Source organism: Somniosus microcephalus, chromosome 9 (assembly GCF_052327205.1).
Source record: "Somniosus microcephalus isolate GS21.2 chromosome 9, FLI_Smic_1.0, whole genome shotgun sequence".
Lineage (NCBI taxonomy): Eukaryota > Metazoa > Chordata > Chondrichthyes > Squaliformes > Somniosidae > Somniosus > Somniosus microcephalus.
The window spans coordinates 186,661,399-186,685,677 of NC_140995.1; the positions used below are offsets into that span (position 1 = coordinate 186,661,399).

Consider the following 24,279-nt stretch of genomic DNA (forward strand, 5'->3'; position numbering starts at 1 on the left):
TTCTCTCTTGAAAACAGAAGACTGAGATTAAGAGTGGTACATAGGAGGAGCAGGTGATGAACAAATAACCTTAATGGGTTTCAAGAATGAACTCAACAGGTTCGTCAACAACTGGGATTCAGAATTATTGGAAATACATCATTCTTTCTGTTATTTCTCATCACTGAGAGAGCTATTTTGGTCTGATTTAACAATTCAACTTAAATGCTCCAAAAAACAGTTGCTGGGACTCCTTGAATTTAACCCGACAATTCAATTCAAAAACGAGCTATACACATGACTGAACCAACATTGTTTATCTTTGAAGTATGTAGCTTAGTCTTTTCTTTCAATCCTATAACCTTGGAGTTTAGAAGGTTGAGGGGTTTATTAATTCAGGTATTTAAATTGATAAAGGGATTGGATAAGGTAGCTACACAGAAAATATTCCCTCTGGGAATTCAGAACACTCTTAAAATTAGGCCATTCAGGAGTGAAATCAGGCAGCAGTTTTTCACACAAGTGGAAGTTTGGAACGCTCTTACCCCAAAAGGCGGTAGATGCTGGATCACTTGAAATTTTCAAGTCTGAGATTGACAGATTTTTATTAAGCACAGGTACCAAAGGATATGGAAAAAGGCAGGTAAATGGAGTTGTGGCACAGATCATCCATGACCTAATGGAATGGCGGAATAGGCTCGAGGTTCTGAATGGCCTACTCCCATTCCAAGGAGACAACTAAACAAACCTTGCGTCATTTGTATCTTTTTAAAAATTTGGTCATTGGATGTGGATGTCTCTGGCAAAGCCAGCATTTATTGCCCTTTCCCAATTGCCCTCGAGAATGTGGTAGAGCCGCCTTCTTGAACCGCTGCAGTCTGTGGTGAAGATACTCCCACAGTGCTGTTAGGAAGGGAGTTCTAGGATTTTGACCCAGCAACAATGAAAGAACGGTGATATATTTCCAAGGCAGGTTGGTGTGTGACTTGGAGTGGAACTTGGAGGTGATGGTGTTCCCATGCACCTGCTGCCCTTGTCCTACTAGCTGGAAGAGGTCGCGGGTTTGGGAGGTGCTGTTGAAGAAGCCTTGGTGGGTTGCTGCAGTGCATCTTGTAGATGATACACACTGTAGTTACGGTGGTAGAGGGAGTGAATGTTTAAGGTGTTGGATGGGGTACCAATAAAGTGGGCTGCTTTGTCCTGGATGGTGTAAAGCTTCTTGAGTGTTGTTAGAGCTGCACTTATCCAGGCAAGTGAGAGTATTCCATCACACTCCTGACTTGTGCCTTGTAAAGGGGGAAAGGCTTTGGGAAGTCAGAGGGTGTGACGCTCACCATAGAATACCGAGCCTCATAGAATACCTGTCCTTTTAGCCACAGTACCTATGTGGCTGGTCCAGTTAAGTTTCTTGTCAATGGTGACCCCCAGAATGTTGTCAGTGAGGAATTTGGTGATAGTAATGCTGTTGAATGCAAAGGGGCAGTGGTTAGATTCTCTCTTGTTGGAGATAGTAATTGCCTGGCATGAATGTTACTTGCCACTTATCAGCCCAAGCCTGAACGTCGTCCAGGTCTTGCTGCATGCGGGCACGGACTGCTTCATTATCTGAGGAGTTGCGAATGGAACTGAACACTGTGCAATCATCAGCGAACATTCCCACTTCTGATCTTATGATGGAGCGAAGGTCATTGATGAAGCAGCTGAAGATGGTTGGCCTAGGACACTGCCCTGAGGAACTCCTGCAGCGATATCCTGGAGCTGAGATGATTGCCCTCTAACAACCACAAACATCTTCCTTTGTGCTAGGTATGACTCTAGCCAGTGGAGTTTCCCCCGATTCCCATTGACTTCAATTTTACTGGGGCTCCTTGATGCCATACTCGGTCAAATGATGCCTTGATGTCCAGGGCAGTCACTCTCACCTCACCTCACCTCTGGAATTCAGCTCCTTTGCGCATGTTTGGACGAAGGCTGTAATGAGGTCTGGAGCAGAGTGGTCCTGGCAGAACCCAAACTGAGCAACGGTGAACAGGTTATTGGTAAGTGGCGCTTGATAGCACCATCGGCACCTTCCATCACTTTGCTGGTGATTGAGAGTAGACTGATGGGGTGATAATTGGCCGGATTGGATTTGTCCTGCTTTTTGTGGACAGGAAATACCTGGGCAGTTTTCCACATTGTCGGGTAGATGCCAGTGTTATAGCTGTTCTTGAACAGCTTGGCTAGAGGCGTGGCCATTTCTGAAGCACAAGTCTTTTGCACGACCGCTGGGATGTTGTTGGGGCCCATAGCCTTTGCTGTATCCAGTGCGCTCAGCCGTTTCTTGATATCACGTAGAGTGAATGGAATTGCTTGAAGACTGGCTTCTGTGATGGTGGGGACCTCAGGAGGAGGCTGAGACAGATCATCCACTTGGCACTTCTGGCTGAAGATGGTTGCAAACGCTTCAGCCTTGTCTTTTGCACTCGTGTGCTGGGCTCTGCCATCATTTAAGGATGGAGATGTTCATAGAGCTTCCTCCTCCTAGTTGTTTAATTGTCTGCCACCATTCACGGCAGGACTGCAGAGCTTTGATCTGATCCTTTGGTTGTGGGATAACTTAGCTCTGTTCATAGCATGCTGTTTCCACTGTTTAGTATGTATGTAGTCCTGTGTTGTAGCTTCACCAGGTTGGTACTTCATTTTTAGGTACACCATGGTACTACATTAGTACATATGCTACTCCTGGTATGCTCTTCTACACTCCTCATTGAACCAGGGTTGGTCATCTGGCTTGCTGGTAATGGCAGAGTGAGGGATATGCCAAGCCATGCAGTTACAGATTGTTGTGGAATACAATTCTGCTGCTGCCAATGGCCCATAGCACCTCATGGACACCCAGTTTCGAATTGCTAGATCTGTTCTGAATCTATCCCTATTAGCACTGTGGTAATATCACACATGCTGGAAGGCGTCCTCAGTGTGAAGACGGGACTTCGTCTCCAGAAGGACTGTGCGGTGGTCATTGCTACCAATACTATCATGGGCATGCAATAGGTAGATTGGTGAGGACGAGGTCAAGTAGGTTGTGTTGGTTCTCTCACCACCTGGCAGCTACCAGTCCTTCAGGTCTCGGCCAGCAGTGGTGCTACCGCGCCACTCTTGGTGATGGACATTGAAGTCCCCAACCCAGATTATGTTCCATGCCCTTGCTACCCTCAGTGCTTCTTCCAAGTGGTGTGGGTCTAGAGTCACATATAGGCCAGACCAGGTAAGGACGGCAGATTTCCTTCCCTAAAGGACATTAGTGAACCAGATGGATTTTTATGACAATCTGGTAGTTTCATGGTCACCATTACTGATACTAGCTTTATATTCGATTTATTTAACTGAATTTAAAATTCCCCAGCTGTAATGGTGGGATTTGAACTCATATCTTCGGATCATTAGTCCAGTAACATAACCAGTATGCTGCCGTACCCGCAACTGGGAACATGGAACTTAGCTGCATCTTACCTATAAACTCTCTGCTTATTGCCACTAAACCAAAACTAGACAAATGTACTTCAATTTTGTCACACTCTGTGATAACCAGAGGTCTGGTTATTGGAACAAAAAAGCATTTTGTAAGTAGAGAGCTAACATGATCTTATACTGCACCTTTCAGGAGCTGGATTGATATTTTTTTGTGCATTGGTACCAAGGTACATATATTGCAAGTGCAAGCCTTCATTAAGACAAATCGGCAAAGATGTAGTCTTATTTTTGTTTTCCACTAATGCCGAGGTAACTGCTATTGGTACTAAGTACGTCTGCTTCCTCTTCCCTTTTTTTCACTCCTCCCCTCTGAAGACATCAGAGTAGATTTTAACTTTCAGATGGCTGAATGGCAGATTCCGTGCCAGAATCCAAGAGGCTGGAGCAATTTCAAGGCCTGGATCTCAATGGAGCTTGGAAGCAGCCCGTGCCAAACGAGCTTCCCGATTGCTGGATTTGGGCTGGCGGGATATTGGGTTGCCCAGAGGACACAGAATTATAGAAGTTACATCACACAAGATGGCAAATTTGGCCCGTCGAACCTGTGCCGACTCTCTGCAAGAGCACTTCAACTAGTCCCACTCCCCTGCCCTTTCCCCGTAGCCCTGCAATTTTTTTCCTTCAGATACTTATCCAACTCCCTTTTAAAAGCCACGATTGAATCTGCCTCCACCACCCTTTCAGGCAGTGCATTCCAGATCCTAACCACTTGCTGCATAAAAAAGTTTTTCCTCATGTTACCTTTGGTTCTTCTGCCAATCACCTTAAATCTGTGTCCTCTGGTTCTCAACCCTGCCGCCAATGGGAACAGTTTCTCTCTATCTACTCTGACTAGACCCCTCATGATTTTGAACACCTCTATCAAATCTCCTCTCAACCTTCTCTGCTTTAAAAGGAGAACAACCCCAGCTTCTCCAGTTTATCCATGTAACTGAAGTCCCTCATCCCTGGAACCATTCTTATAAATCTTTTCTGCACCCTCTCTAAGGCCTTCACATCCTTCCTAAATTGCAGTGGCCAGAATTGGACACCATACTCCAGTTTAGGTTGGACCAGTGTTTTATAAAGGTTCATCATAACTTCCTTGCTTTTGTACTCTATGCCTCTATTTATGAAGCCCAGGATTCTGTATGCTTTTTTAACCACTTTCTCAACTTACCCTTCTACCTTCAACGATTTGTACACATATATCCGCAGGTCTCTCTGTTCATGCACCTCTTCAGAATTGTACCCTTTACTTTATATTGCCTCTCCTCATTCTTCCTACCAAAATGTATCACTTTGCACTTTTCTGCGTTAAATTTCATGTCACGTGTCCGCCCATTCCACCAGCCTATGTCCTCTTGAAGTCCATCACTATCCTCCTCACGGTTCACTATACTTCCATGTTTTGTGTCATCTGCAAATTTTGAAATTGTGCCCTGTGCACCCACGTCCAAGTCATTAATATATATCAAGAAAAGCAGCGAGGTAAATCCCGGGGGGGGGGAAAGAGCATCAGTGGTGCAAATTATTTTTGTGGATTTGTAGTAGCAGTCCTCACAAAAATAAGTTTAAACTTACTTTTTTCAGACCTCATCAGCTGCATCACCAGTAATTATGTCCTAAAATGCAAATAGCATCCAATTATATGTCCTAAAATGGCAATTGGGGTCCTATGTACATATTAAAAGGACCTACAGGAGGGGGAACGCAACCCCCTTTTGCCTTGCACCATTATCCCATTTGTCATTTAATCACCCCTGCCTTTCCATCCTATCACAGACCTTTCCCTTTGTTCTTTCCTCCCCTCTCCCTTGACCTGCCTCTGCTTAAAAGCTGTTAAATCTCTAACCTTTTCCAGTTCTCACAAGAGGTCATCGACCGGAAACATTAACTTTGTTTCTCCCTCCACAGATGCTGCCTGACCTGCTGAGTATTACCAGCATTTTCTCTGGCTGTACCATTATTGGGTTTTTTTCCCCCCCTATCAATTTTCTCCCTTCCTCTGTTGGCAATGAATCCCCTGCCAGGGCTGTTCAGCAAAATTTTAGGTACCATCTGTTCAGGGGTTTGGAGGGAATTTCAGAACCTACATCACAGCCAAGTTCAGCTAACTTAGTACAGTCTAGGGATCAAACTGACAACTTCCTGTGCTGCATGGCTAACCTACTCAATGGATAAACATGTTGACCCATGGAGGAACCTTCACTATTTTGTTTCAACAAACTGCAGAAAAAAAGTACATACTCCATCTAATCAGGTTTCCCAATTGGTGGGAAACCAGCAGGAACTAGATCAATATGTCACATACATATACACTTGCAAACCAAAGTTATTACATATGCTCAACGTCCAAAGGATGTTTTATCATTTTTTGGAGTATGGATAAAAAGAGCTACGATTTGAGCTATGCAATGGGGTGGTAACATTTCCTATATTACAACAGTGACTACACTTCAAAAGTACTTTATTGGCTGTAAAACACTTTTGGACATTCCGAGATCATGAAAGCCACTATATATTAATGCAAGTCTTTTTTTTTTTATTTGCAACTTAGCTTGGGATTTGTGACTCATTATTTGCACACTTCAAAAGAAAAATCCTAACCCAAAGTACAAATAAAGCTGCATACCCTCGCTCATAAGGAATGTTTTTGTACACAGCGAGTTGTTGTGCATCGCCTGAAAGGGCGGTGGAAGCAGATTCAATAGTACAATTCAAAAGAGAATTGGATAAATACTTGAAAAATTTACAGGGCTACGGGGAAAAAGCAGGGGAGTGGGATTAATTGGATAGTTCTACCAAAGAGCTGGCACAGGCACGATGGGCCGAATATCCTCCTTCTGTGCTGTATTAGGGAACAGTAGCATAGTGGTAATGTTACTGGACTAGTAATTCAGAGGCCTGGACTAACGATCCGGAGATACGAGTTCAAATCCCACCGTGGCAGCTGGGGAATTTAAATTCAGATAATTAAATAAATCTGGAATAAAAAGCTAGCATCAGTAATGGTGACCATGAAACTAACAGATTGTCATAAAAACCCATTTGGTTCACTAACGTCCTTCAGGGAAGGAAATCTGCCGTCCTTACCCGGTCTGGCCTATATGTGACTCCAGACCCACAGCAATGTGGTTGACTCTTGACTGCCCTCTGAAATGGCCTAGCAAGCCACTCAAGGGCAATTAGGGTTGCCAGCGACACCCACATCCCATGAACAAAAAAAATATATAATTCTATGATTCTATTGCTGGAGCACAAATTGCTGGTAGATATTCACATAAACTGAAGCACTTCCTTTGTTAAAGATTGTTGGACTAAATCATTTTTTTACCATTTTCTTTCCATGTAATGGAAGTGTAGTGACAAGATGGTGCACTCCATTGAATCTCCAATTTAAGTCTCCTGCTTTTTGAACCCTGCAATGAATGGAACATGATGGTGGAAGGGAAAATAAAAATAGAAAGTTAACAAAAAAAAAAACTTTGCTTTTAGAATCACTGGAGCTGTCTTTACAAAACTGTCCTTGTGGATTGCAGTCTAAAGAGTGAATGAGCAAATTATATAACCTGCATCTAGGTTAAATAAAACTGCACAAATTGGTGCAGCTTAACAGGTCATCAGAATCACAATCATTTTTACTGTAATGTATTCCATTGTAAACCTGTAGTGGCATGCAAAATAGTTGTGTACGTAAGTTACCTATGCAAATGTGCATGATAATCTGTGAAATTTATTCACAAGATGGTTTGCATTGTGGCCAAAATAAGACAAAATTGAGGTTATTTTTTTGTAAATCATTATGGGGAACAGATGTTAGGGGATTAAAGACATGCAGGTGAAGACAACATTTCACATAGTGTATTCTGTAAAGACAGAAGCAGATGTTTCCCAATGAGCCTTGCCTGTACAATTAGAGGATATCACCTCCAGGTACCTGGAATCAGAAACTCCTTAGGGCACTTACAGGTATAGAGAATCAGCTGGCTAAAACCACTTAATATTGTCAGAACAAAATCTTACTGTAACACTTGTATGGAGAAACACCAGAAGTAGTATATAATTTTTTACTGCCCCCAAACTGGCCTTTTAATGTTTCATTTCCTGTGTTTTTCAGTCCTGACGAAGGGTTTCGACCTGAAACGTTGACTCTATTTCTCTCTCCACGGATGTTGCCTGGCCTGCTGAGTTTTTCCAGCATTTTCTGTTGTTATTTATCATTTTTACTGGTTGCATTACAATGCACGTTCAACAGGTTGCCTTCATCTAAGATACTCATGAATATAATTTTCAAATATTTTCTGTTATGACATATTGAAAGATTGTAGGGTTATGGAGTGTGTCATCATCTCCCACATGGCAACTTCTTTGTAAGTTACTTGCAAAACTGCATTTGTAAAGATGATTTTCAAATCAAAGTGCAGGCCACAGCATAGCTCAGAGATATCTAATCTTTTGGAACAGTAGACTAGGCTCATTGTGTTGCATCTAGTGAATGGGTTGGGTATGATTAAATATCACATTCAACAACATAATTACAGGTGTTGGATTTACAAGAAAACATTTCCACATTTCTTAGAAAAGTATTACTCTCAAAATACTTTTGCTATCCGTTTCTGAAGCGGAGGTCTAGGCTTGCTTCTCTTTCATTCTTGATACCAGCTTTCTTGTGGACAAGGAAGAAGTCTTCCAAATGTTTGTCTGTGATCCTTGAATGGAACCCAGATTGCTGCAGCTTCTATCTGCTAACAGTGACAACATGAACTCGGCATTACAATGCATGACTACAAAAACCTCTGGCACATCAGAGAATGCTGGCAGATCTACTATATCAAACTGGCTCTTGAGTTGATCACATAGGACCTTGATCAGTTCCATATGAATTTTTGGTGGACTGATCAACATAGACGGCAAAAGAGCTTCTGAACACCTCTAGCTATCAATTGCAGGAGAGTTTAAACAGCTGGCAAATACGGTTCACTAGTTGATGGATCTTGCAGATCTTCCTGAAGGGTAGAAGGAGAAGTGCAACAATTCACCACAAGTTCGTTGATTTTTGAACAGGTAGAGTTTCATCTTAAAAGCCCACACCTGGTTGAACAGCTATCATGACCTGGTAAACCACATACAGCTTCTTGTTGAAAACATTCAGGTGGTTCATGAGGTCCATTAGAAATGCAAGATCAGCTAGCCATGTATTGCCACAGAGTGCTGACTGAAGTCTTCCCTTCCTATCCATGAAGAGATGTATTTCATTATGCTGTTCAAAGAACCAAAGTTTAGTATTGTGCTACAACTGAATCAGCATACATTATTGCAGTAAAACAGGTCATTAGATTGTGCATTAAGCTCATCCTGCAGATTTTCAAACTAGCAGTGATTGAAGGCTGTTGTGTGAACAAAGCCAACAGCTTGGATTCCCACCTCCGTGACGAACTGCTAGCTGGCTATTCTGCCCACTAGAGCTTCTTGATGCACAATGCAGTGGTGCCCAATTAGTTGATAAACCTACAACATAAATGACAATGTTGTCTTAACTTCTGTTAGTAACAATGGCACAGAATGCAGCAAGGAACAGTGCACACCTTCATTAGCATTTTCTTCGATAAATGTTTTGACTGTCTGCCTCTTCTGTGAGCATGGCTGGAACACTGCTGGTGTTCAGAAAAGCAAGCTTCTGGCGACTTCAGATGTGCGACCGTCTCTGCCACTGATCCCGTCAACAAAGTAGGTCATATTACTGGAACTGTAATGTGGTGCAGTATTTTTCAATGTGGAAATTATAAGCATTATTCTATTTGTTTAACCTTTTGAGATTCCCTAAATGACCTCCGAAGCATCTGTCACTTTGAACCATAGAATGACACAGCACAGAAGGAGGTCATTAAGCCCATCATGCTTGTGCCGGCTCTTTGGAAGAGCTCTCCAATTAGTCCCATTCCTCTGCCCTTTCAACATAGCCCTGCAAAGTTTTCCCTTCAAGTATTTATCCAATTCTCTTTTCAAAGTTATTATTGAAACAGCTTCCACCATTCTTTCAGGCAGTGCATTCCAGTTCATTACAACTCGCTGCGTAAAAAATACTTTCCTCATGTCGCCTCTGGTTCTTTTGCCAATTCCTGGTCTGGATGGATTGCATCCGTGCATTTGAAAAGAATCTAGAAAAGGGATAGCAGAGGCACTATTACACATATTTAATAATTCATTAGAAAATGGTGTAGTGTCAGAGGACTGGTGGATAGCTAACATTATATATATAATAATATTTAAGAAGTGAGATAGAACATGTCCAGGCAACTATAGACCAGTCTGCTTAACATTGGTGGTAGGAAAAACAATGGAAACCCTTCTAAAGGAGAAAATAGAAAAACATTTAGAAACCAAAAAAATAATACTGAACAGTCAGCATGGATTTCTAAAGGGAAAATCTTGCTTGACCAACCTCATTAAATTCTTTGAAGAGGTAACAGAGAGAGTAGACAAGGGTAATGTAGTAGATATAATTTATATAGACTTCCAAAAGGCCTTCAATAATGAAGAAGGCCAGAGCATGCGGAGTCAGGGGACAAGTAGCAGAATGGATAGATAGCTGGCAAGACAGAAAGCAGAGAGTAGGGGTAAAGGGTAGCTCTTCAGAGTGGCAGAAGGTGGGGAGTGGGGCCCCACAAGGATCAGTGCTGGGACCACTGTTGTTCACAATTTATATTAATGATTTAGACTTTGGAATCAAAAACACAATTTCTAAATTTGCAGATGACACCAAATTGTGGGGGGGGGGGGGGGGGCGGGGGGGGAGGTAGTCAATACTGAGGAGGACTGCAAAAAATTACAAGACAACATTAATAAACATGCAGATTGGCCCAAAAAATTGGCAAATGAATTTCAACACAGATAAGTATAAGGTATTACTTTTTGGTAAATGAAAATAAGGAGGTCACATATTACTTGTGGTGTGGAGATGCCGGTGTTGGACTGGGGTGGACAAATGTAAGAAGTCACACAACACCAGGTTATAGTCCAACAGCTTTATGCGAAATCACAAGCTTTCGGAGCGCTGCTCCTTCGTCAGGTGAAGTGGAGAAATGCATAAAGACACAGCTTATATAGTCAGAGAATAAGGTCAGATGTTTACAAGTAATCTTTCCAACTGCCATTTATCACACCTCGGCAGAGAGATAATCACAGCAATCAAAGGTGTGAATGGTGTCCAAACAGGTCAGTCAGGAAAACATTACATCAAAGAACAATGAGGTGGGGTCACAGTGCATTTCTCCACTTCACCTGACGAAGGAGCAGCGCTCTGAAAGCTTGTGATTTCAAATAAAGCTGTTGGACTATAACCTGGTGTTGTGTGACTTCTTACACATATTACTTGGAAACTAAGAATCTAAATGGGGTAGAGGAGCAAAGGGATCCAGGAGTACAAATACACAAATCACTAAAAGTAGCGATGCAGGTTAATAAGGCCTTAAAAAAAGCAAACCAAGCACTAGGGTTTATTTCTAGAGGTACAGGTAGACTACCTTTTATCCGAACTTCCGAAAACCAAAACCCTCTAAAAACCGAAGGTTTTTTCGTTCAGCGTAAGTCGTGCGCACGACATGACCAGAGTGGCGCACGACTTACGCTGAGCAGTGGGTCAGCGTAAGTCGTGCGCACGACCCCGACCCCCGCCGACGACCCCCCCGCGGACCCCGACCCCCGCGGACCCCGACTCCCGTCGACCCCCCCGCGACAAATTTCCCAGTCTTATAAAATACCTTCCGAAATCCGAAATTTTCCGAAAACCGAAACACGGCTGGTCCCGAGGTTTTCGGATAAAGGATAGTCTACCTGTATAGAATTGAATAGTAGAGAAGTTATGCTAAACTTGAATCGAACCTTGGTTAGACCACACTTAAGGGGACCATGTATAGTTATGGTCGCTATATTATATAAAGGATAATAGAGGCACTGGAGAGGGTGCAAAAAAGATTTTCAAGGATGATAGCAGAACTACGAGGTAATACCCATCAGGACAGGGTGAACAGGCTGGGTTTCTTTTCTCTTGAAAAGAGAAGGCTGAGGGGTGACCTAATAGAGATCTTTGACAGAGAGAGGGTTTCCACTTGTGGGGAAGACCACAACTAGAGGCCATCAATGCATAATAGTCACCAAGAAATCAAGTAGAGAATTCAGAAGAAACTTCTTTATTCAGCGAGTGGTGAGAATGTGGAACTTGCTACCACAAGGGAGTAGTTGAGGCAAATAGTACAGATGCATTTAAGGGAAGCTAGATAAGCATGAGGGAGAACAGAATAGACGGTTATGCTGATACAGTTAGATTTAGATGAGGAAGCATGGGAGGAGGTTCGAATGGAGCATAAATGCCAGCATGGATTGGTTGGCCTGTTTCTGTGCTATTACCTTGAGTCTGTGTCCTGTGGTTACTGACCCTTCTACCACTGGAAACAGTCTCTCCTTATTTACTCTATCTAAACCAGCATGATTTTGAACAACTCTATCAAATCTCCCCATAACCTTCTCTGCTCTAAGAACAATCCCAGTTTCTCCAGTCTCTCCACATAACTGAAGTCCCGCAGTGCAGGTGCCATTCTAGTGAATCTCCTCTGCACCCTCTCCAAGGCCTTGACATTCTTCCTAAAGTGTGGTGCCCAGTAATGGCCACAATACTCCAGCTGGGGCCTAACCAGTGATTTATAAAGGGTTAGCATAACTTCTTTGATTTTATACTCTATGCCTCTATTCATAAAGCCAAGGACACCCATATGCCTTTAACAGTCTTCTCAACTTGTCCTGCCATCTTCAAAATTTTGTGTATGTAGACCCACCCCTCCCCCAGGTCTCTCTATTCCTGCATCCCCTTTAAAATTGTACCATTTAGTTCATATTGCCTCTCCTCATTCTTCCTACTAAAATAAATCACTTCACACTTCTCTGCATTAAATTTCATCTGCCATGTATCTGCCCATTTCACCAGCCTGTCTATGTCCTTCTGAAGTTGGTTATTATTCTCCTCACTGTTTTCTAATTTTCCGAGTTTTGTGTCACAGAATCACAGAAACCCCACAGTGCAGATAGAGGCCATTTCGGCCCATCGAGCCTGCACCGACACATATCCCACCCGATCCCCGTAACCCCTACACCAACACATATCCCACCCTATCCCCGTAACCCCACGTATTTAATCCCCCTAACACTAAGGGTCAATTTTATCATAGCCAATCAACCTAACCTGCACATCTTTGGACTGTGGGAGGAAACCGGAGCACCCGGAGGAAACCACGCAAACACGGGGAGAATGTGCAAACTCCACACAGACAGTCACCCGAGGCCGGATTCGAGCCCGGGTCCCTGGCGCTGTGAGGCAACCATCTGCAAACTTTGAAATTATGCCCTCTATACCCAAGTTCAAGTCATTAATATACATCAAAAAGAGCAGTGGTTCCAATACTGACCCCTGGGGGGGGACACCATTGTATACTTCCCTCTAGTCTGAAAACAACCATTCACCACTACTCTCTGCTGTCTGTCTCTGAGCCAGTTTTGTATCCGTAACAGGCACTGCCCCTTGATCCCATGGGCTTCAATTTTGCTAACAAGTTTATTATGTGGTACTTTATCAAATGCCTTTTGAAAATCCATATCCACAAGATCAACTGCACTACCCTCATCAACCCTCTCCGTTATTTCATCAAAGAACTCGATCAAGTTAGTCAAACACGATTTGCCTTTAACAAATCCATGCTGGCTGTCATTTTTCTAAGTACCAATTAATTTTGTCTCATAAGAACATAAGAATTAGGAGCAGGAGTAGGCCATGTAGCCCCTCGAGCCTGCTCCACCATTCAATATAAGATCATGGCTGATATTCTACCTCAACTCCACTTTTCTGCACTATCCCCATATCCTTTAATATCCAAAAATCTATTGATCTCGGTCTTAAATATACTCAACAACTGAGCCTCCACAGCCCTCTGGGGTAGAGAATTCCACAGATTCACCACCCTCTGAGTGAAGAAATTTCTCCACATCTCAGTCCTAAATGGCTGACCCCTTATTCGGAGACAGTGACCCCTGGTTCTAGATACCCCAACCAGGTGAAACATCCTCCCTGCATATACCCTGTCAAGCCCTGTAATAATTTTATATGTTTCAATGAGATCACCTCTCATTCTTCTAAATTCTAAAGAATATAGGCCTAGTCTACTCAATCTCTCCTCATAGGACAATCCCTCCATCCCAGGAATCAGTCTGGTGAACTTCCGTTGCACTCCCTCTATGGCAAGTACAGGTAGACTACCCTTTATCCGGACTTCCGAAAACTGAAACCCTCTAAAAACCGAAGGTTTTCTCGTTCAGCGTAAGTCGTGCGTACGAACGAAAAAACCTTCGGTTTTTAGAGGGTTCCGGTTTCGGAAGTTCGGATAAAGGGTAAGTCGTGCGCACGACCCCCCCGCCGACCCCGACAACCGCCGACCCCGACAACCGCCGACCCCCCCGGCCCCGACAACCGCCGACCCCGCCAACCGTGGACCCCGCCGGCCCCGACAACCGCCGACCCCAACAACCGGGGACCCCGCCGGCCCCGACAACCGCCGACCCCGCCAGCCGCCGGCCCTGACAACCGCCGACCCCGCCAACCCCCCCGTGGACCCCGCCGGCCCCGACTGACTTACGCTGAGCGTCAGCGTAAGTCGTGCGCACGACCCCCCGCCGACCCACCTTCCGAAATCCGAAATTCTCCTTTATCCGAAACTCGGCTGGTCCCGAGGTTTTCGGATAAAGGATAGTCTACCTGTATATCCTTCCTTAGGTAAGGAGACCAAAACTGTACACAATACTCCAGGTGTGGTCTCACCAGGGCCCTATATAATTGCAGTAAGACCTTTATTCTTATACTCAAATCCTCTTGTAATAAAGGCCAAGATACCATTTGCTTTCCTAATCGCTTGCTGTACCTGCATGTTAACTTGCAGTGATTCGTGTACAAGGACACCTAGGTCCCTCTGAACACCAACATTTCTCAATCTCTCACCATTTAAAAAATATTCTGCTTTTCTATTTTTCCTACCAAAGTGGATAACTTCACATTTCTCCACATTATATTCCATTTGCCATGTTTTTGCCCACTCACTTAGCCTGTCTATATCCCCTGGAAGCCTCTTTGCATCCTTCTCACAACTTACATTCCCACCCAGCTTTCTATCATCAGCAAACTTGGATATATTACATTTGGTCCCCTCATCCAAATCATTGATGTAGATTGTGACTAGCTGAGGCCCAAGCACTGATCCTTGCGGTACCCCACTAGTTACAGCCGGTCAACCCGAAAATGACCCGTTTATTCCTAATCTCTGTTTTCTGTCCATTAATCAATCCTCAATCCATGCTAGTATATTATCCCCAATCCCATGAGCCCTAATTTTGTTTAATAACCTCTTTTGTGGCACCTTATCGAATGCCTTCTGAAAATCCAATTGTCTCTTAAAGTTTCCCACCACCGACGTTGGGCTGACTGGCCTATAGTTGCTGGGTTTATCCCTCTCCCTCTTTTTGAATAGGGGTGTAACATTTGCAATCCTCTGGCATCACCCGATATCCAAGGAGGATTGGAAGATTGTGGTCACAGCTTCTGCAATTTGCACCCTTACTTCCCTCAGCAACCTAGTATGCATCCCATCTGGCTTTTCTACTTTGAGTGCTGCCAACCTTTTAAGTACCTCCTCTATCTATTTTTATCCTATCCAATTTCCCTACTACCTCCTCCTTTACTGTGACATTGGCAACATCCCCTTCTTTAGTGAAGACAAATGCAAAGTACTCATTCAGTACCTCAGCCATGCCCTCTGCATCCACAAGATCTCCGTTTGGTCTCCATTCAACCCCCACAAATCCTTTGTTTATAAAAGACTTTTGCGTTCCCTTTTATGTTACCCACTAAACTATTCTCATACTCTCTCTTTGCTCATCTTATTTCCTTTTTCAATTCTCCTCTGTACTTTCTGCATTCAGCTTGATTCTCTACTGCATTATCAACCTCCTTTTTCTGTTTCATTTTAATCTCTAGTCATCCAGGTAACTCTAGCTTTGGATGCCCTTTCGTTCCCTCGTAGGAATGTGTCTAGTCTGTACCCGAACTATCTCCTCTTTGATGGCCTCCCATTGCTTAAATACAGTTTTATCTGCCAATCTTTGATTCCAATCCACCTGGACCAGATCCATAACGACGACAGAAAATGCTGGAAACACTCAGCAGGTCAGGCAGCATTGTGGAGAGAAACAGAACTGGAAAAAGTTGGAGAAGTAACAGATTTTTAAGCAAGTGAGAGGCAGGGAAAGGGAGGAGGGGAGGAAAGATCTGTGATAGGATGGAAGGCAGGAGAGATTGAAAGACAAAAAGGATGATGGTGCAAGGCAAAAGGAGATGGTAATGGGACAAGTTAAGAAAAAAAAAGATTACTCTAGATGAGGTGTAAATGACAATGGTAGAATCATCAGCATTTTGCTATTGGACCAGATCCATTTTCAACAGACTGAAATTAGCCATCCTCCAGTTGAATAATTTCATAATTGATTGTTCCTTGCCCTTTTCCATAACTACTCTAAACCTAATATTGTGATCACTGTTTCCCACATGCGCTCCTACTGAAACATGCTCCACTTGCCCCACTTCATTCCGCAGAACTAGATCCAACACTGCTTCCCTTCCTCTTTGGGCTAAAAACATACTGATCAAGAAAGTTCTCTTGTACACATTTCAGGAACTTCTTCCCTTCTTTGCCCTTTACACTGTTACTATCCCAGTCTATATTAGGATAACTGAAGTTCCCCATTATCACTACTCTATAGTTCTTGAGTCATTGACCCCTCTCAAGAATGATGAGCAGCAGGGCAGTGTTCACACTGCTGATGGCTTTATCCATGGTTAACCAGTATCACACCAAACTCTGGGCATTTTCAGCCAGTCTACCGTGATGTCTTTCAACAGATTTTTCCACTCATCACTGGATCATAGAATGCCTACAGCACAGGAGGCCATTCGGCCTGTCGAGCCTGTGCCAGCTCTCTGCAAGAGCACTTCAGCCAGTCCCACTCCTTCGCCCTTTCCCCGTAGCCCTGCAAATTTTTTCCTTCAGGTACTTATCCAACTCCCTTTTGAAAGCCACAACTGAATCTGCCTCCACCACCCTCTCAGGCGGTGCATTCCAGATCCTAACTGCTCGCTGCGTAAAAAAGTTTTTCCCCATGTCGCCTTTGGTTCTTCTCCCAAAAACCTTAAATCTGTGTCCTGTGGTTCTCGACTATTCCGCCAATAGTAACAGTTTCTCTCTATCTACTCTGTCTAGGCCCCCCCCAATGATTTTGAACACCTCTATCAAATCTCCTCTCAACCTTCTCTGCTCCAAGGAGAACAACCCCAGCTTCTCCAGTCTATCCACATAACTGAAGTCCTTCATCCCTGAAATCATTCTCGTAATTCTTTTCTGCACCCTCTCTAAGGCCTTCACATCCTTCCTGCCACCTTAAAAGATTTGTGCACATCCCCCCCCCCCCCCCCCCCCCCCAGGTCTCTGTTCATGCACCTCATGTTGCTGGACTAACTGATGTTGGCAAATGCATAACTTTACTCTGGAGACACAATTTCTGTCATGGTCTCCATGTACTGCTACATGAAAGCACAGTCACGGAATGGTATAATGATCTTGCCATCATGCCTGGTGCAATACAACGAGCTAGATCATGTCCTCCACAGTGATGTTTGTGCACTGAAAACGCAATACCGCAGCGGCTGTTGACTGTTCAATTTGCTGACATTCTGACTGCAATTTTATCTCCATTACACTTTGTGCTGGGCCTTGGTGTGGCCACGCTGCACTCCTTTTACACTCCAGAGAGACTGTGACACACAAAGCAATGGCTCACACATTCCACAAACAAGCACGGATCTGTCCACCTGTCTCCAAATCTAGTAGAAGAACATCAGTAATACAGAAACACAATTCTCTTTGGCAGTGCTGAGCCATTTGTAACAACCCGGCCAACCAAAAGCCACAATTTAAAGGGAAAACATAGTCAAAGGCACTGTTGTTCAGCTCCTAGTTTCTGTGCATTATACTCCGAAGTCACGATGCCACCAGCACATAACTTAAAAAAAATGGACAACATTTTCAATTTGAATGCAGAATTATGCCATAGAAATGTTCTCAGCATTCACAGAATCACAGAAACCCCACAGTGCAGATAGAGGCCATTTCGGCCCATCGAGCCTGCACCGACACATATCCCACCCGATCCCCATAACCCCTACACCAACACATATCCCACCCTATCCCCGTAACCCCACGTATTTAATCCCCCTAACACTAAGGGTCAATTTATCATAGCCAATCAACCTAACCCGCACATCTTTGGACTGTGGGAGGAAACCGGAGCACCCGGAGAAAACCCACGCAAACACGAGGAGAATGTGCAAACTCCACACAGACAGTCGCCCGAGGCCGGATTCGAACCCGGGTCCCTGGCGCTGTGAGGCACCAGTGCTAACCACTATGCCACCGTGCTGCTCAAAGTCAAAACTTAAGTCAAAACTTAAATTATTTCTGCCCCCCACCCCTGATTTATTCACAAGTCCTGTTATTTTTTTAAAAATCCTCAACATGTAGGAACATATACGTTTAACATTCTTGTGTAAATTGTGATTATTAAATCAAAATCATGACTGAATCGAAGATGGTCAATGCTGTGTATTGTTCTGCATTGACTATTCTGTGTCTCGATAATGATCACACTACTTACTGTAAGTTTTACTGACAATCATTTATGATAACTTAAAAAAAAATAAAACCTTAGTGATCCTTATTGCATAAACTACTCTTACAAATGCAGGTCACTATGTGACAAGAGTAGCTTTTCAGTAATCCAGGAAAAAAAGGGTTTCTTTTGAATTTCCTTTCTCACATGGCTGCTGCCTGCAGCTTACTCAGAAATGATTCCAATAATCCCCAGAATCAGGCCTGGCCTTGCACGTCAATTCTGAGCTGAACCAGAGGACTAGAGAGCAAAAGGAGCAGACTACCTGGACTGTTCACAAAGAACTCATGTCCATAACTGGTTTAACAGGAAGAATAGAGCAGCCCAAGTACAGCCACCAACTCCAGCACTCCCACTGCATTCACACAGAAATTAGCAAATCAAAAAAACAGGTTATTCAAATTGTCACCTCATTAGCTAGTGCGTGAAGTCAACCAAGGAGGGCTCAGCAAACTAGAATGAGGACCTGCTCAATGTACGATTAGCAAAATACTGCAGATGCTGGAAATCCAAATTAACAACAGAAAATGCTGGAAAAACTCAGCAGGCCAGGCAACATCCGTGGAGAGAAATTAGAGTCAACGTTTCAGGTCAAAACCCTTTATCAACACATTGCAATGTGTTGCAATGCAAGGATGCAGCAGTCTGCATGAAAGGCCAATGGCATCTGGATCCTGCCAATGGGCTAGGAATTTAGCACTGTAGAAACAATCTATTGCTTTAATTACTGATCCCTTAATGACAACTCACTTAATGTAGTACAGAGTCATACTGACCAGGTAGGATCAAGATCCATTCTTCGGTCTGTGCTGGGTTAGTTGATCTCAGCCAAGACAGTGATGAGGCACGGCAAGCGGCCCCAATCTCCTTGGGTGAAGGAGGGGATAAAATGTACAACAATCAGCCACGGTTCCCACTCCTGATTGCTTGCCAGTAACCCCTGCTGGAAAACGAGCATGTGTGGATGCCAAATGAGGACAGGATCAGGATCAGGCTCAGCTGTGATGCCTTGCACCGTCAAATACCCTGCCAATTTTCCCCCATTAGGCTTATACATAAAGAATGACCACTTAGGCAAGGTACCAGAGGGCTACTGGTGCCCTTCGTACTGCACTGCACAATTATTCACTGAAAATTCAATCTATGTGATTGGATCAGTTATATTGCTTAGCGACTTACCTCATACTACAAGCAAGAGTTATAACTCAGTGTTACATTCCAACTTTCTTACCTTGATTGAGTTAATTGTTCTGTGAGTTTCATGGTGGGCCACTGGCAGCATCACATAAAGGCACAGCACCCTATTTTATGAGTGAAGAGCCGACAGAGGCCAACTCACTCCTATTCAACCATCATCTGGAAGTGTATGGTCCTGACTGTTCCCTTCCACTGTTATGATTAAAGAACAATAATATTGGTGACAAGAATCAGGTGTAAAATATAAAATAAACAGACGAAGTTTGCTGCTTTAGCAAGAACTGTATGATGGTTGTTTGGTTATTGTGAGTGAAAGATCAAACTGCAGTCTCCTCTTTTGTAGGACTGTAATAGGAATTTATGGAAATACACACGGTACAACAGTACATTGTTCCCTATTTGTACTTGAGTTCTGTGGAAGAAACTACTCAGTATTGCCCTTGTAAAAATCCAGCCAAGTTCAATAACTGTGCAGAACTGCTAAAATGAACCTACATCAGACTAGTCTGTGGCAAAACATGCTGGGCACTAACACAATACATTATGGAATTCTGGAACAGGAATATTGAAACTTTGACAGAAGCTATAGAATGAATGTTTTCACAATGTAGTACAGTAAAAATGCAAAAGGTGGTAATCATTCTTCAGGCATAGTATTACTGATACCATTGTACACTGATACCAAAAATTCTACATTTTTCAAATAGAAACTAAGATTTTTAAACATGGAAAAAGGAAAATTATTGTTCTCAGATTGACTACCAATTTGCATATCAAAATAAAATATTCCTATTGTAGATTTACAGTAATACTGTGCTGATTCAGTTGACCTTTTTTCCTACCTAGCTCATGTACATTGATATTTAGTTACCCGGAACAAATTACAGCATAATGAGGATACTAAAATGTAATTTGTGTATGATACTTTTGTATAAAGAAAAAAATAATGCAAATGGATAAATTTATAACTGGGGCTTATTTTTATCCAATTGATTACAATGGACTGTAAATGTTTCACTGACAGAAACAATCTACATCAATTTCAGCTCGTGTGGTATTACATGTTGGGATCAGCTCATGCAAAATTTGTTCTGGCTAAAATTGTTGACATGATGATGGCAGTAACAATTTAAACGCCGATTTTTTTTTGTCTTCAGTTTATTTGATAGGCCACAAACACCCATATGCTGATTGGAAAATTTAACGCAAATTATTAATTGTAGGGCACACTGCTGTGCCAGATACTAAACACACACTTAGTCAAAAAATGTCTAATTTTCATGACGGTTTAATAGATTAATATACTCTATTAATCTTTTAATAACCCAACTACTAAAACACAGTTACTGGGACAGTACTGATCAGATAGTCCAACATTGAAAGGCAGTTTGCTCAGAAATGAATGTACATCAGAAATTAAGGGGAATAAATTATAAGCCATTTATTCAACTAGAAATTACAATTTAAAAATTAACAGGGAAGTTACATTTATTTGGATACTTCGGTTTATTAGCTAAACCAAAAATATACAGGGTTTATGACAAATCTAAATGAAAAGAACCACCTCCTAACACCGAATCACAAGTCAGCCTAATGGTATTTTATTCGAATCTATCACAACACGAAATTATAAATCAAATTACTTACACCACAGTTTAAGGTATCTTCGAAGATGCCAAATATAAAATTCACATATATAAAATCCACAGACTGTTTGACTCAATGCACTGCTAGTACGCGCGAAGTAACAAAGGTTACAATACAACTCACAATTAATTAGCCTTCCACATGGCTTTACAAAAAATACATTTAAAAACAAAAAGTACATACACGTGGTTATTTCCAAATTTTGAATGAACTTAAAAAAGAAAACTAAGACCCGACTGGCAAAAGTAGTTTTTTTGTTCCCTCCACATTGCTTCACTATTTGCAACAATGGAAACATTAACATGTTAATAATCTCTATCTACCCATAAACCTTGATTTACTGAAAAATCGGTCGCTCCAGTTACCAGCAACAAGCAGTTTGAAGGCATGTTCGAACCGAAGGAATGCTTTGTGGCCAGACCGTGAATTCCTGTTATTTCCACACACAAAAAAAAACCCGAGCATGCTCTCATTTTCCTTCCCCCTCCGTCTTCGGGCCTTTGGCACGGCCAGCGCGGGTTCTTACATATTTTATTTTGATACATGTTTAACATTATTATATGTGCTAATAATTGATTGCTGTCTAGGGGGGAGGGGAAAGAGGCGAGGAGAAGGTGGGGGGGCTGGGGAACGGCGCGCGGTATCCGTGTGTCTGTCTCTCGCTACATTTCCTTCCCCTTTCCTCGCTACATTGTAGCTGCGTTCATTCCTGCTACTCTGCGTAATGTCACCTCACCCCAAACCCCCCCTCATCCAAAACCATGCGTCAGATCCATCCGCCAGCACAAGCTCACAAAAAAAAATCGACAACCACCACCACAAAAAAAGAAAACCCTGTACGGCTTCACCCCGTCACTTCCAACGTTAACACGCGTGCCTCTGATTTTATGCAAGATTTTTCATTTTTGCAATTGCTGGCGGGTGGCAGGGAGAGGGTGCTGAAGGATATATGTCTTTTTATTTTTAAAAAAAGGCTGTGTGTTTGTTGTTGCGGGGGGGTTGGCGGGACTCTGTTTTTGTGGCGGAAGGAGTCGCTCTGCTGGAGGAGTCGGCTCCTCTCTCTCTATGTGGGTGAATGGAGGAGACTCTTCCTGGAGAGTAAACACTCACGCACAGACTAGCTGATTACATCGGATCCCTCGCCGTTTAACACTAAAAAATCACCCCAAAACATGCCTGCTGATACTAAACAAATCTATGAGTTGGAATCTGGTGAGTAAGCACATGAAGCAGGAAGGATTATGTGGGTTATTTTTAAATTTACATCCACCATCAGGCATCTGATGACTGAACACTGTCTTATTATTTTAATAGAATTGTACTTCCTAATAGCCAGATTTTTGGCATCCGGACCCTGTCAGAAGGCGACTGAGGTGAGCAAATCTACATTTTGGGGTTTGATAATGCTTTGTGATTGATTTTCATATACAATAAACGGCTTTTATGTGCTCTTTTCAGGTCCTGATACGCGAAGTGGAGGAGAAGCAGGTAGGCTGCATTCAGCTCGCATTCTAACTCTGCAGAGGACTTTAACTTCTAATTTAAAACTGCATCGTCTTTTAATATTTTAAGAAAAGATGCTTGGCAGGGATTTTGGGAGAATTTTGGTGACTGTAACCAGAGTTTATTTTTTCCAGCTGCTGCCGAAACGAATAGACTGGAAGGGGACGGAGCATCCCAGGACCTACGAAAATTTGGTGAGAGATTCATATCACTGAGAAAACTTTTAGAGAGGAAAAATTGAATCTCCCGCAAAAATTTCACCAGGAAAACCGGATTAGCCCCCCCAAAAACAATGCTTTAGGGAGAAAAAAGAACAGTCAGTAGCAAGTGGCAGGTGATTGGGAATTTGTTTGAAGTTTGGGGTAAAAATTATGAAAATCAGAAAAAAATATGTAGTTTTAAGTATAGTGGAAATAAAGATACGTCATGATTATTGTGCAGGAGCAGGGCTGCCTGAGTGACGCGAGCGCTCAGTGTGGCGAGAGGGCAGCAGTGAGAAGAAGGGAGGCGCTTTGACTCTCTCTCTCTCTCTCTCTCTCTATACACTCCTAGCACTAATGCAGCTTGGCAACGCTGATTGGTCTGAAAGCTTCTCTAGTTCATTTGCAGATCTGCACACAAACACACACACACAAAAAAATCCAAAACAACATTAGATTTTACATTTTTTACAGATTTTACAGGAATGAGTGGGTAAGTTATTATTTAATTTCTTTTGCAGCAGTGAGTTTATTGTAGGCCAGAAAAAGGAGGAAAGTCTCAAGGGATTTAAAAAAAAATGTTGCATGATCATGTAGTTAAAATAACTTAAAAGATGAACTGGAGTTTTGGTTTATGGGGGAATTTTCTAGTTTTTTTTAAGAAAAAGCAAGAACCAAGCAAGATTAAGATCAGATATACTGTATTGCGTGAACTAATTTTTGGTGAGAGATAGGATGGATAATTTTGTGAATTCTACCTCGCAGTAAGAAAACGCTGCGGGCATGGATGGTGGTGTTCAGTGATTTTAAGAATACGTTTACAGTGTTATTTCCAAGATCAATGTAAATGGTTGATTTTTTTTAACAGTACTTTTGCAAGTGAAAACTTTCAGAATTCCCTTCCCATAATATACTACAGCAGAAGCTCAACTTTGCAAAGCTGTCTTTGGAAGCTATGGTGTAAGGATATTCTAAATAAAGTTCTTTTATGGGTTCTTAATTTAGTATTAAAATGGTAAGCAGTACACCTGTTCAATTGATTGGGGGTCGGGTGGTGGGAGGGGGAAGAAAGAAAGAGAGAGCAGCAAGAACTACTGTAGAGGAAAAATAAGAAACTGGTGGCAAACTCTTTGAGCGTAATTGTCGTATTTTGCAGTTTTGTGCACTAAATTTGAATGCCCATAGCTTTTTTCTTGGAACATGTAAATTCTTTCATTAAGGCAAGCATTGAGGTTATTTCATTTTTTTTTGAAGATTGTTTTGGGATATTGCTGATTTGGTCTATTTCTGTTACAGCAAGACTATTCACATTTTCCAAGAAAGTAGTGCACTCATATTTCTGACTGTGGTCTTTCCTTTGACATTCAATACCCAGTTTCCCAAGTACATCCTGACTAATTTTGGAATATTTATTTTTAACATAATATACTGTGGAATATTT

General features: G+C 42.5%; 1 protein-coding gene and 1 long non-coding RNA gene across 3 annotated transcripts in view; one reads left to right on the top strand and one right to left on the bottom strand.

Annotated features, from left to right (window-relative positions):
- Positions 1-567: 567 nt before the first annotated feature.
- Positions 568-21,895, bottom strand: LOC147112913 (uncharacterized). 2 transcript variants are annotated; one of them, XR_015079593.1, is made up of 4 exons: positions 21,136-21,895; positions 19,523-19,680; positions 19,068-19,158; positions 568-9,635 (listed from the first exon to the last, which is right to left on the bottom strand). It is a non-coding gene; the product is annotated as an uncharacterized LOC147112913 (long non-coding RNA). The 2 variants fall into 2 exon arrangements; XR_015079594.1 differs by having other exon boundaries at positions 21,501-21,894.
- A 201-nt stretch (positions 21,896-22,096) lies between these two features.
- phip (PHIP subunit of CUL4-Ring ligase complex) overlaps positions 22,097-24,279 on the top strand; it is a 291,703-nt gene continuing 289,520 nt past the window's right edge. Inside the window, exons 1-4 of the mRNA XM_085997697.1 lie at positions 22,097-22,347; positions 22,450-22,508; positions 22,594-22,623; positions 22,773-22,832. Coding sequence (XP_085853823.1) covers positions 22,308-22,347; positions 22,450-22,508; positions 22,594-22,623; positions 22,773-22,832 — 189 coding nt within the window. The 5' untranslated portion in view covers positions 22,097-22,307. The remainder of the gene's footprint in view (positions 22,348-22,449; positions 22,509-22,593; positions 22,624-22,772; positions 22,833-24,279) is intronic.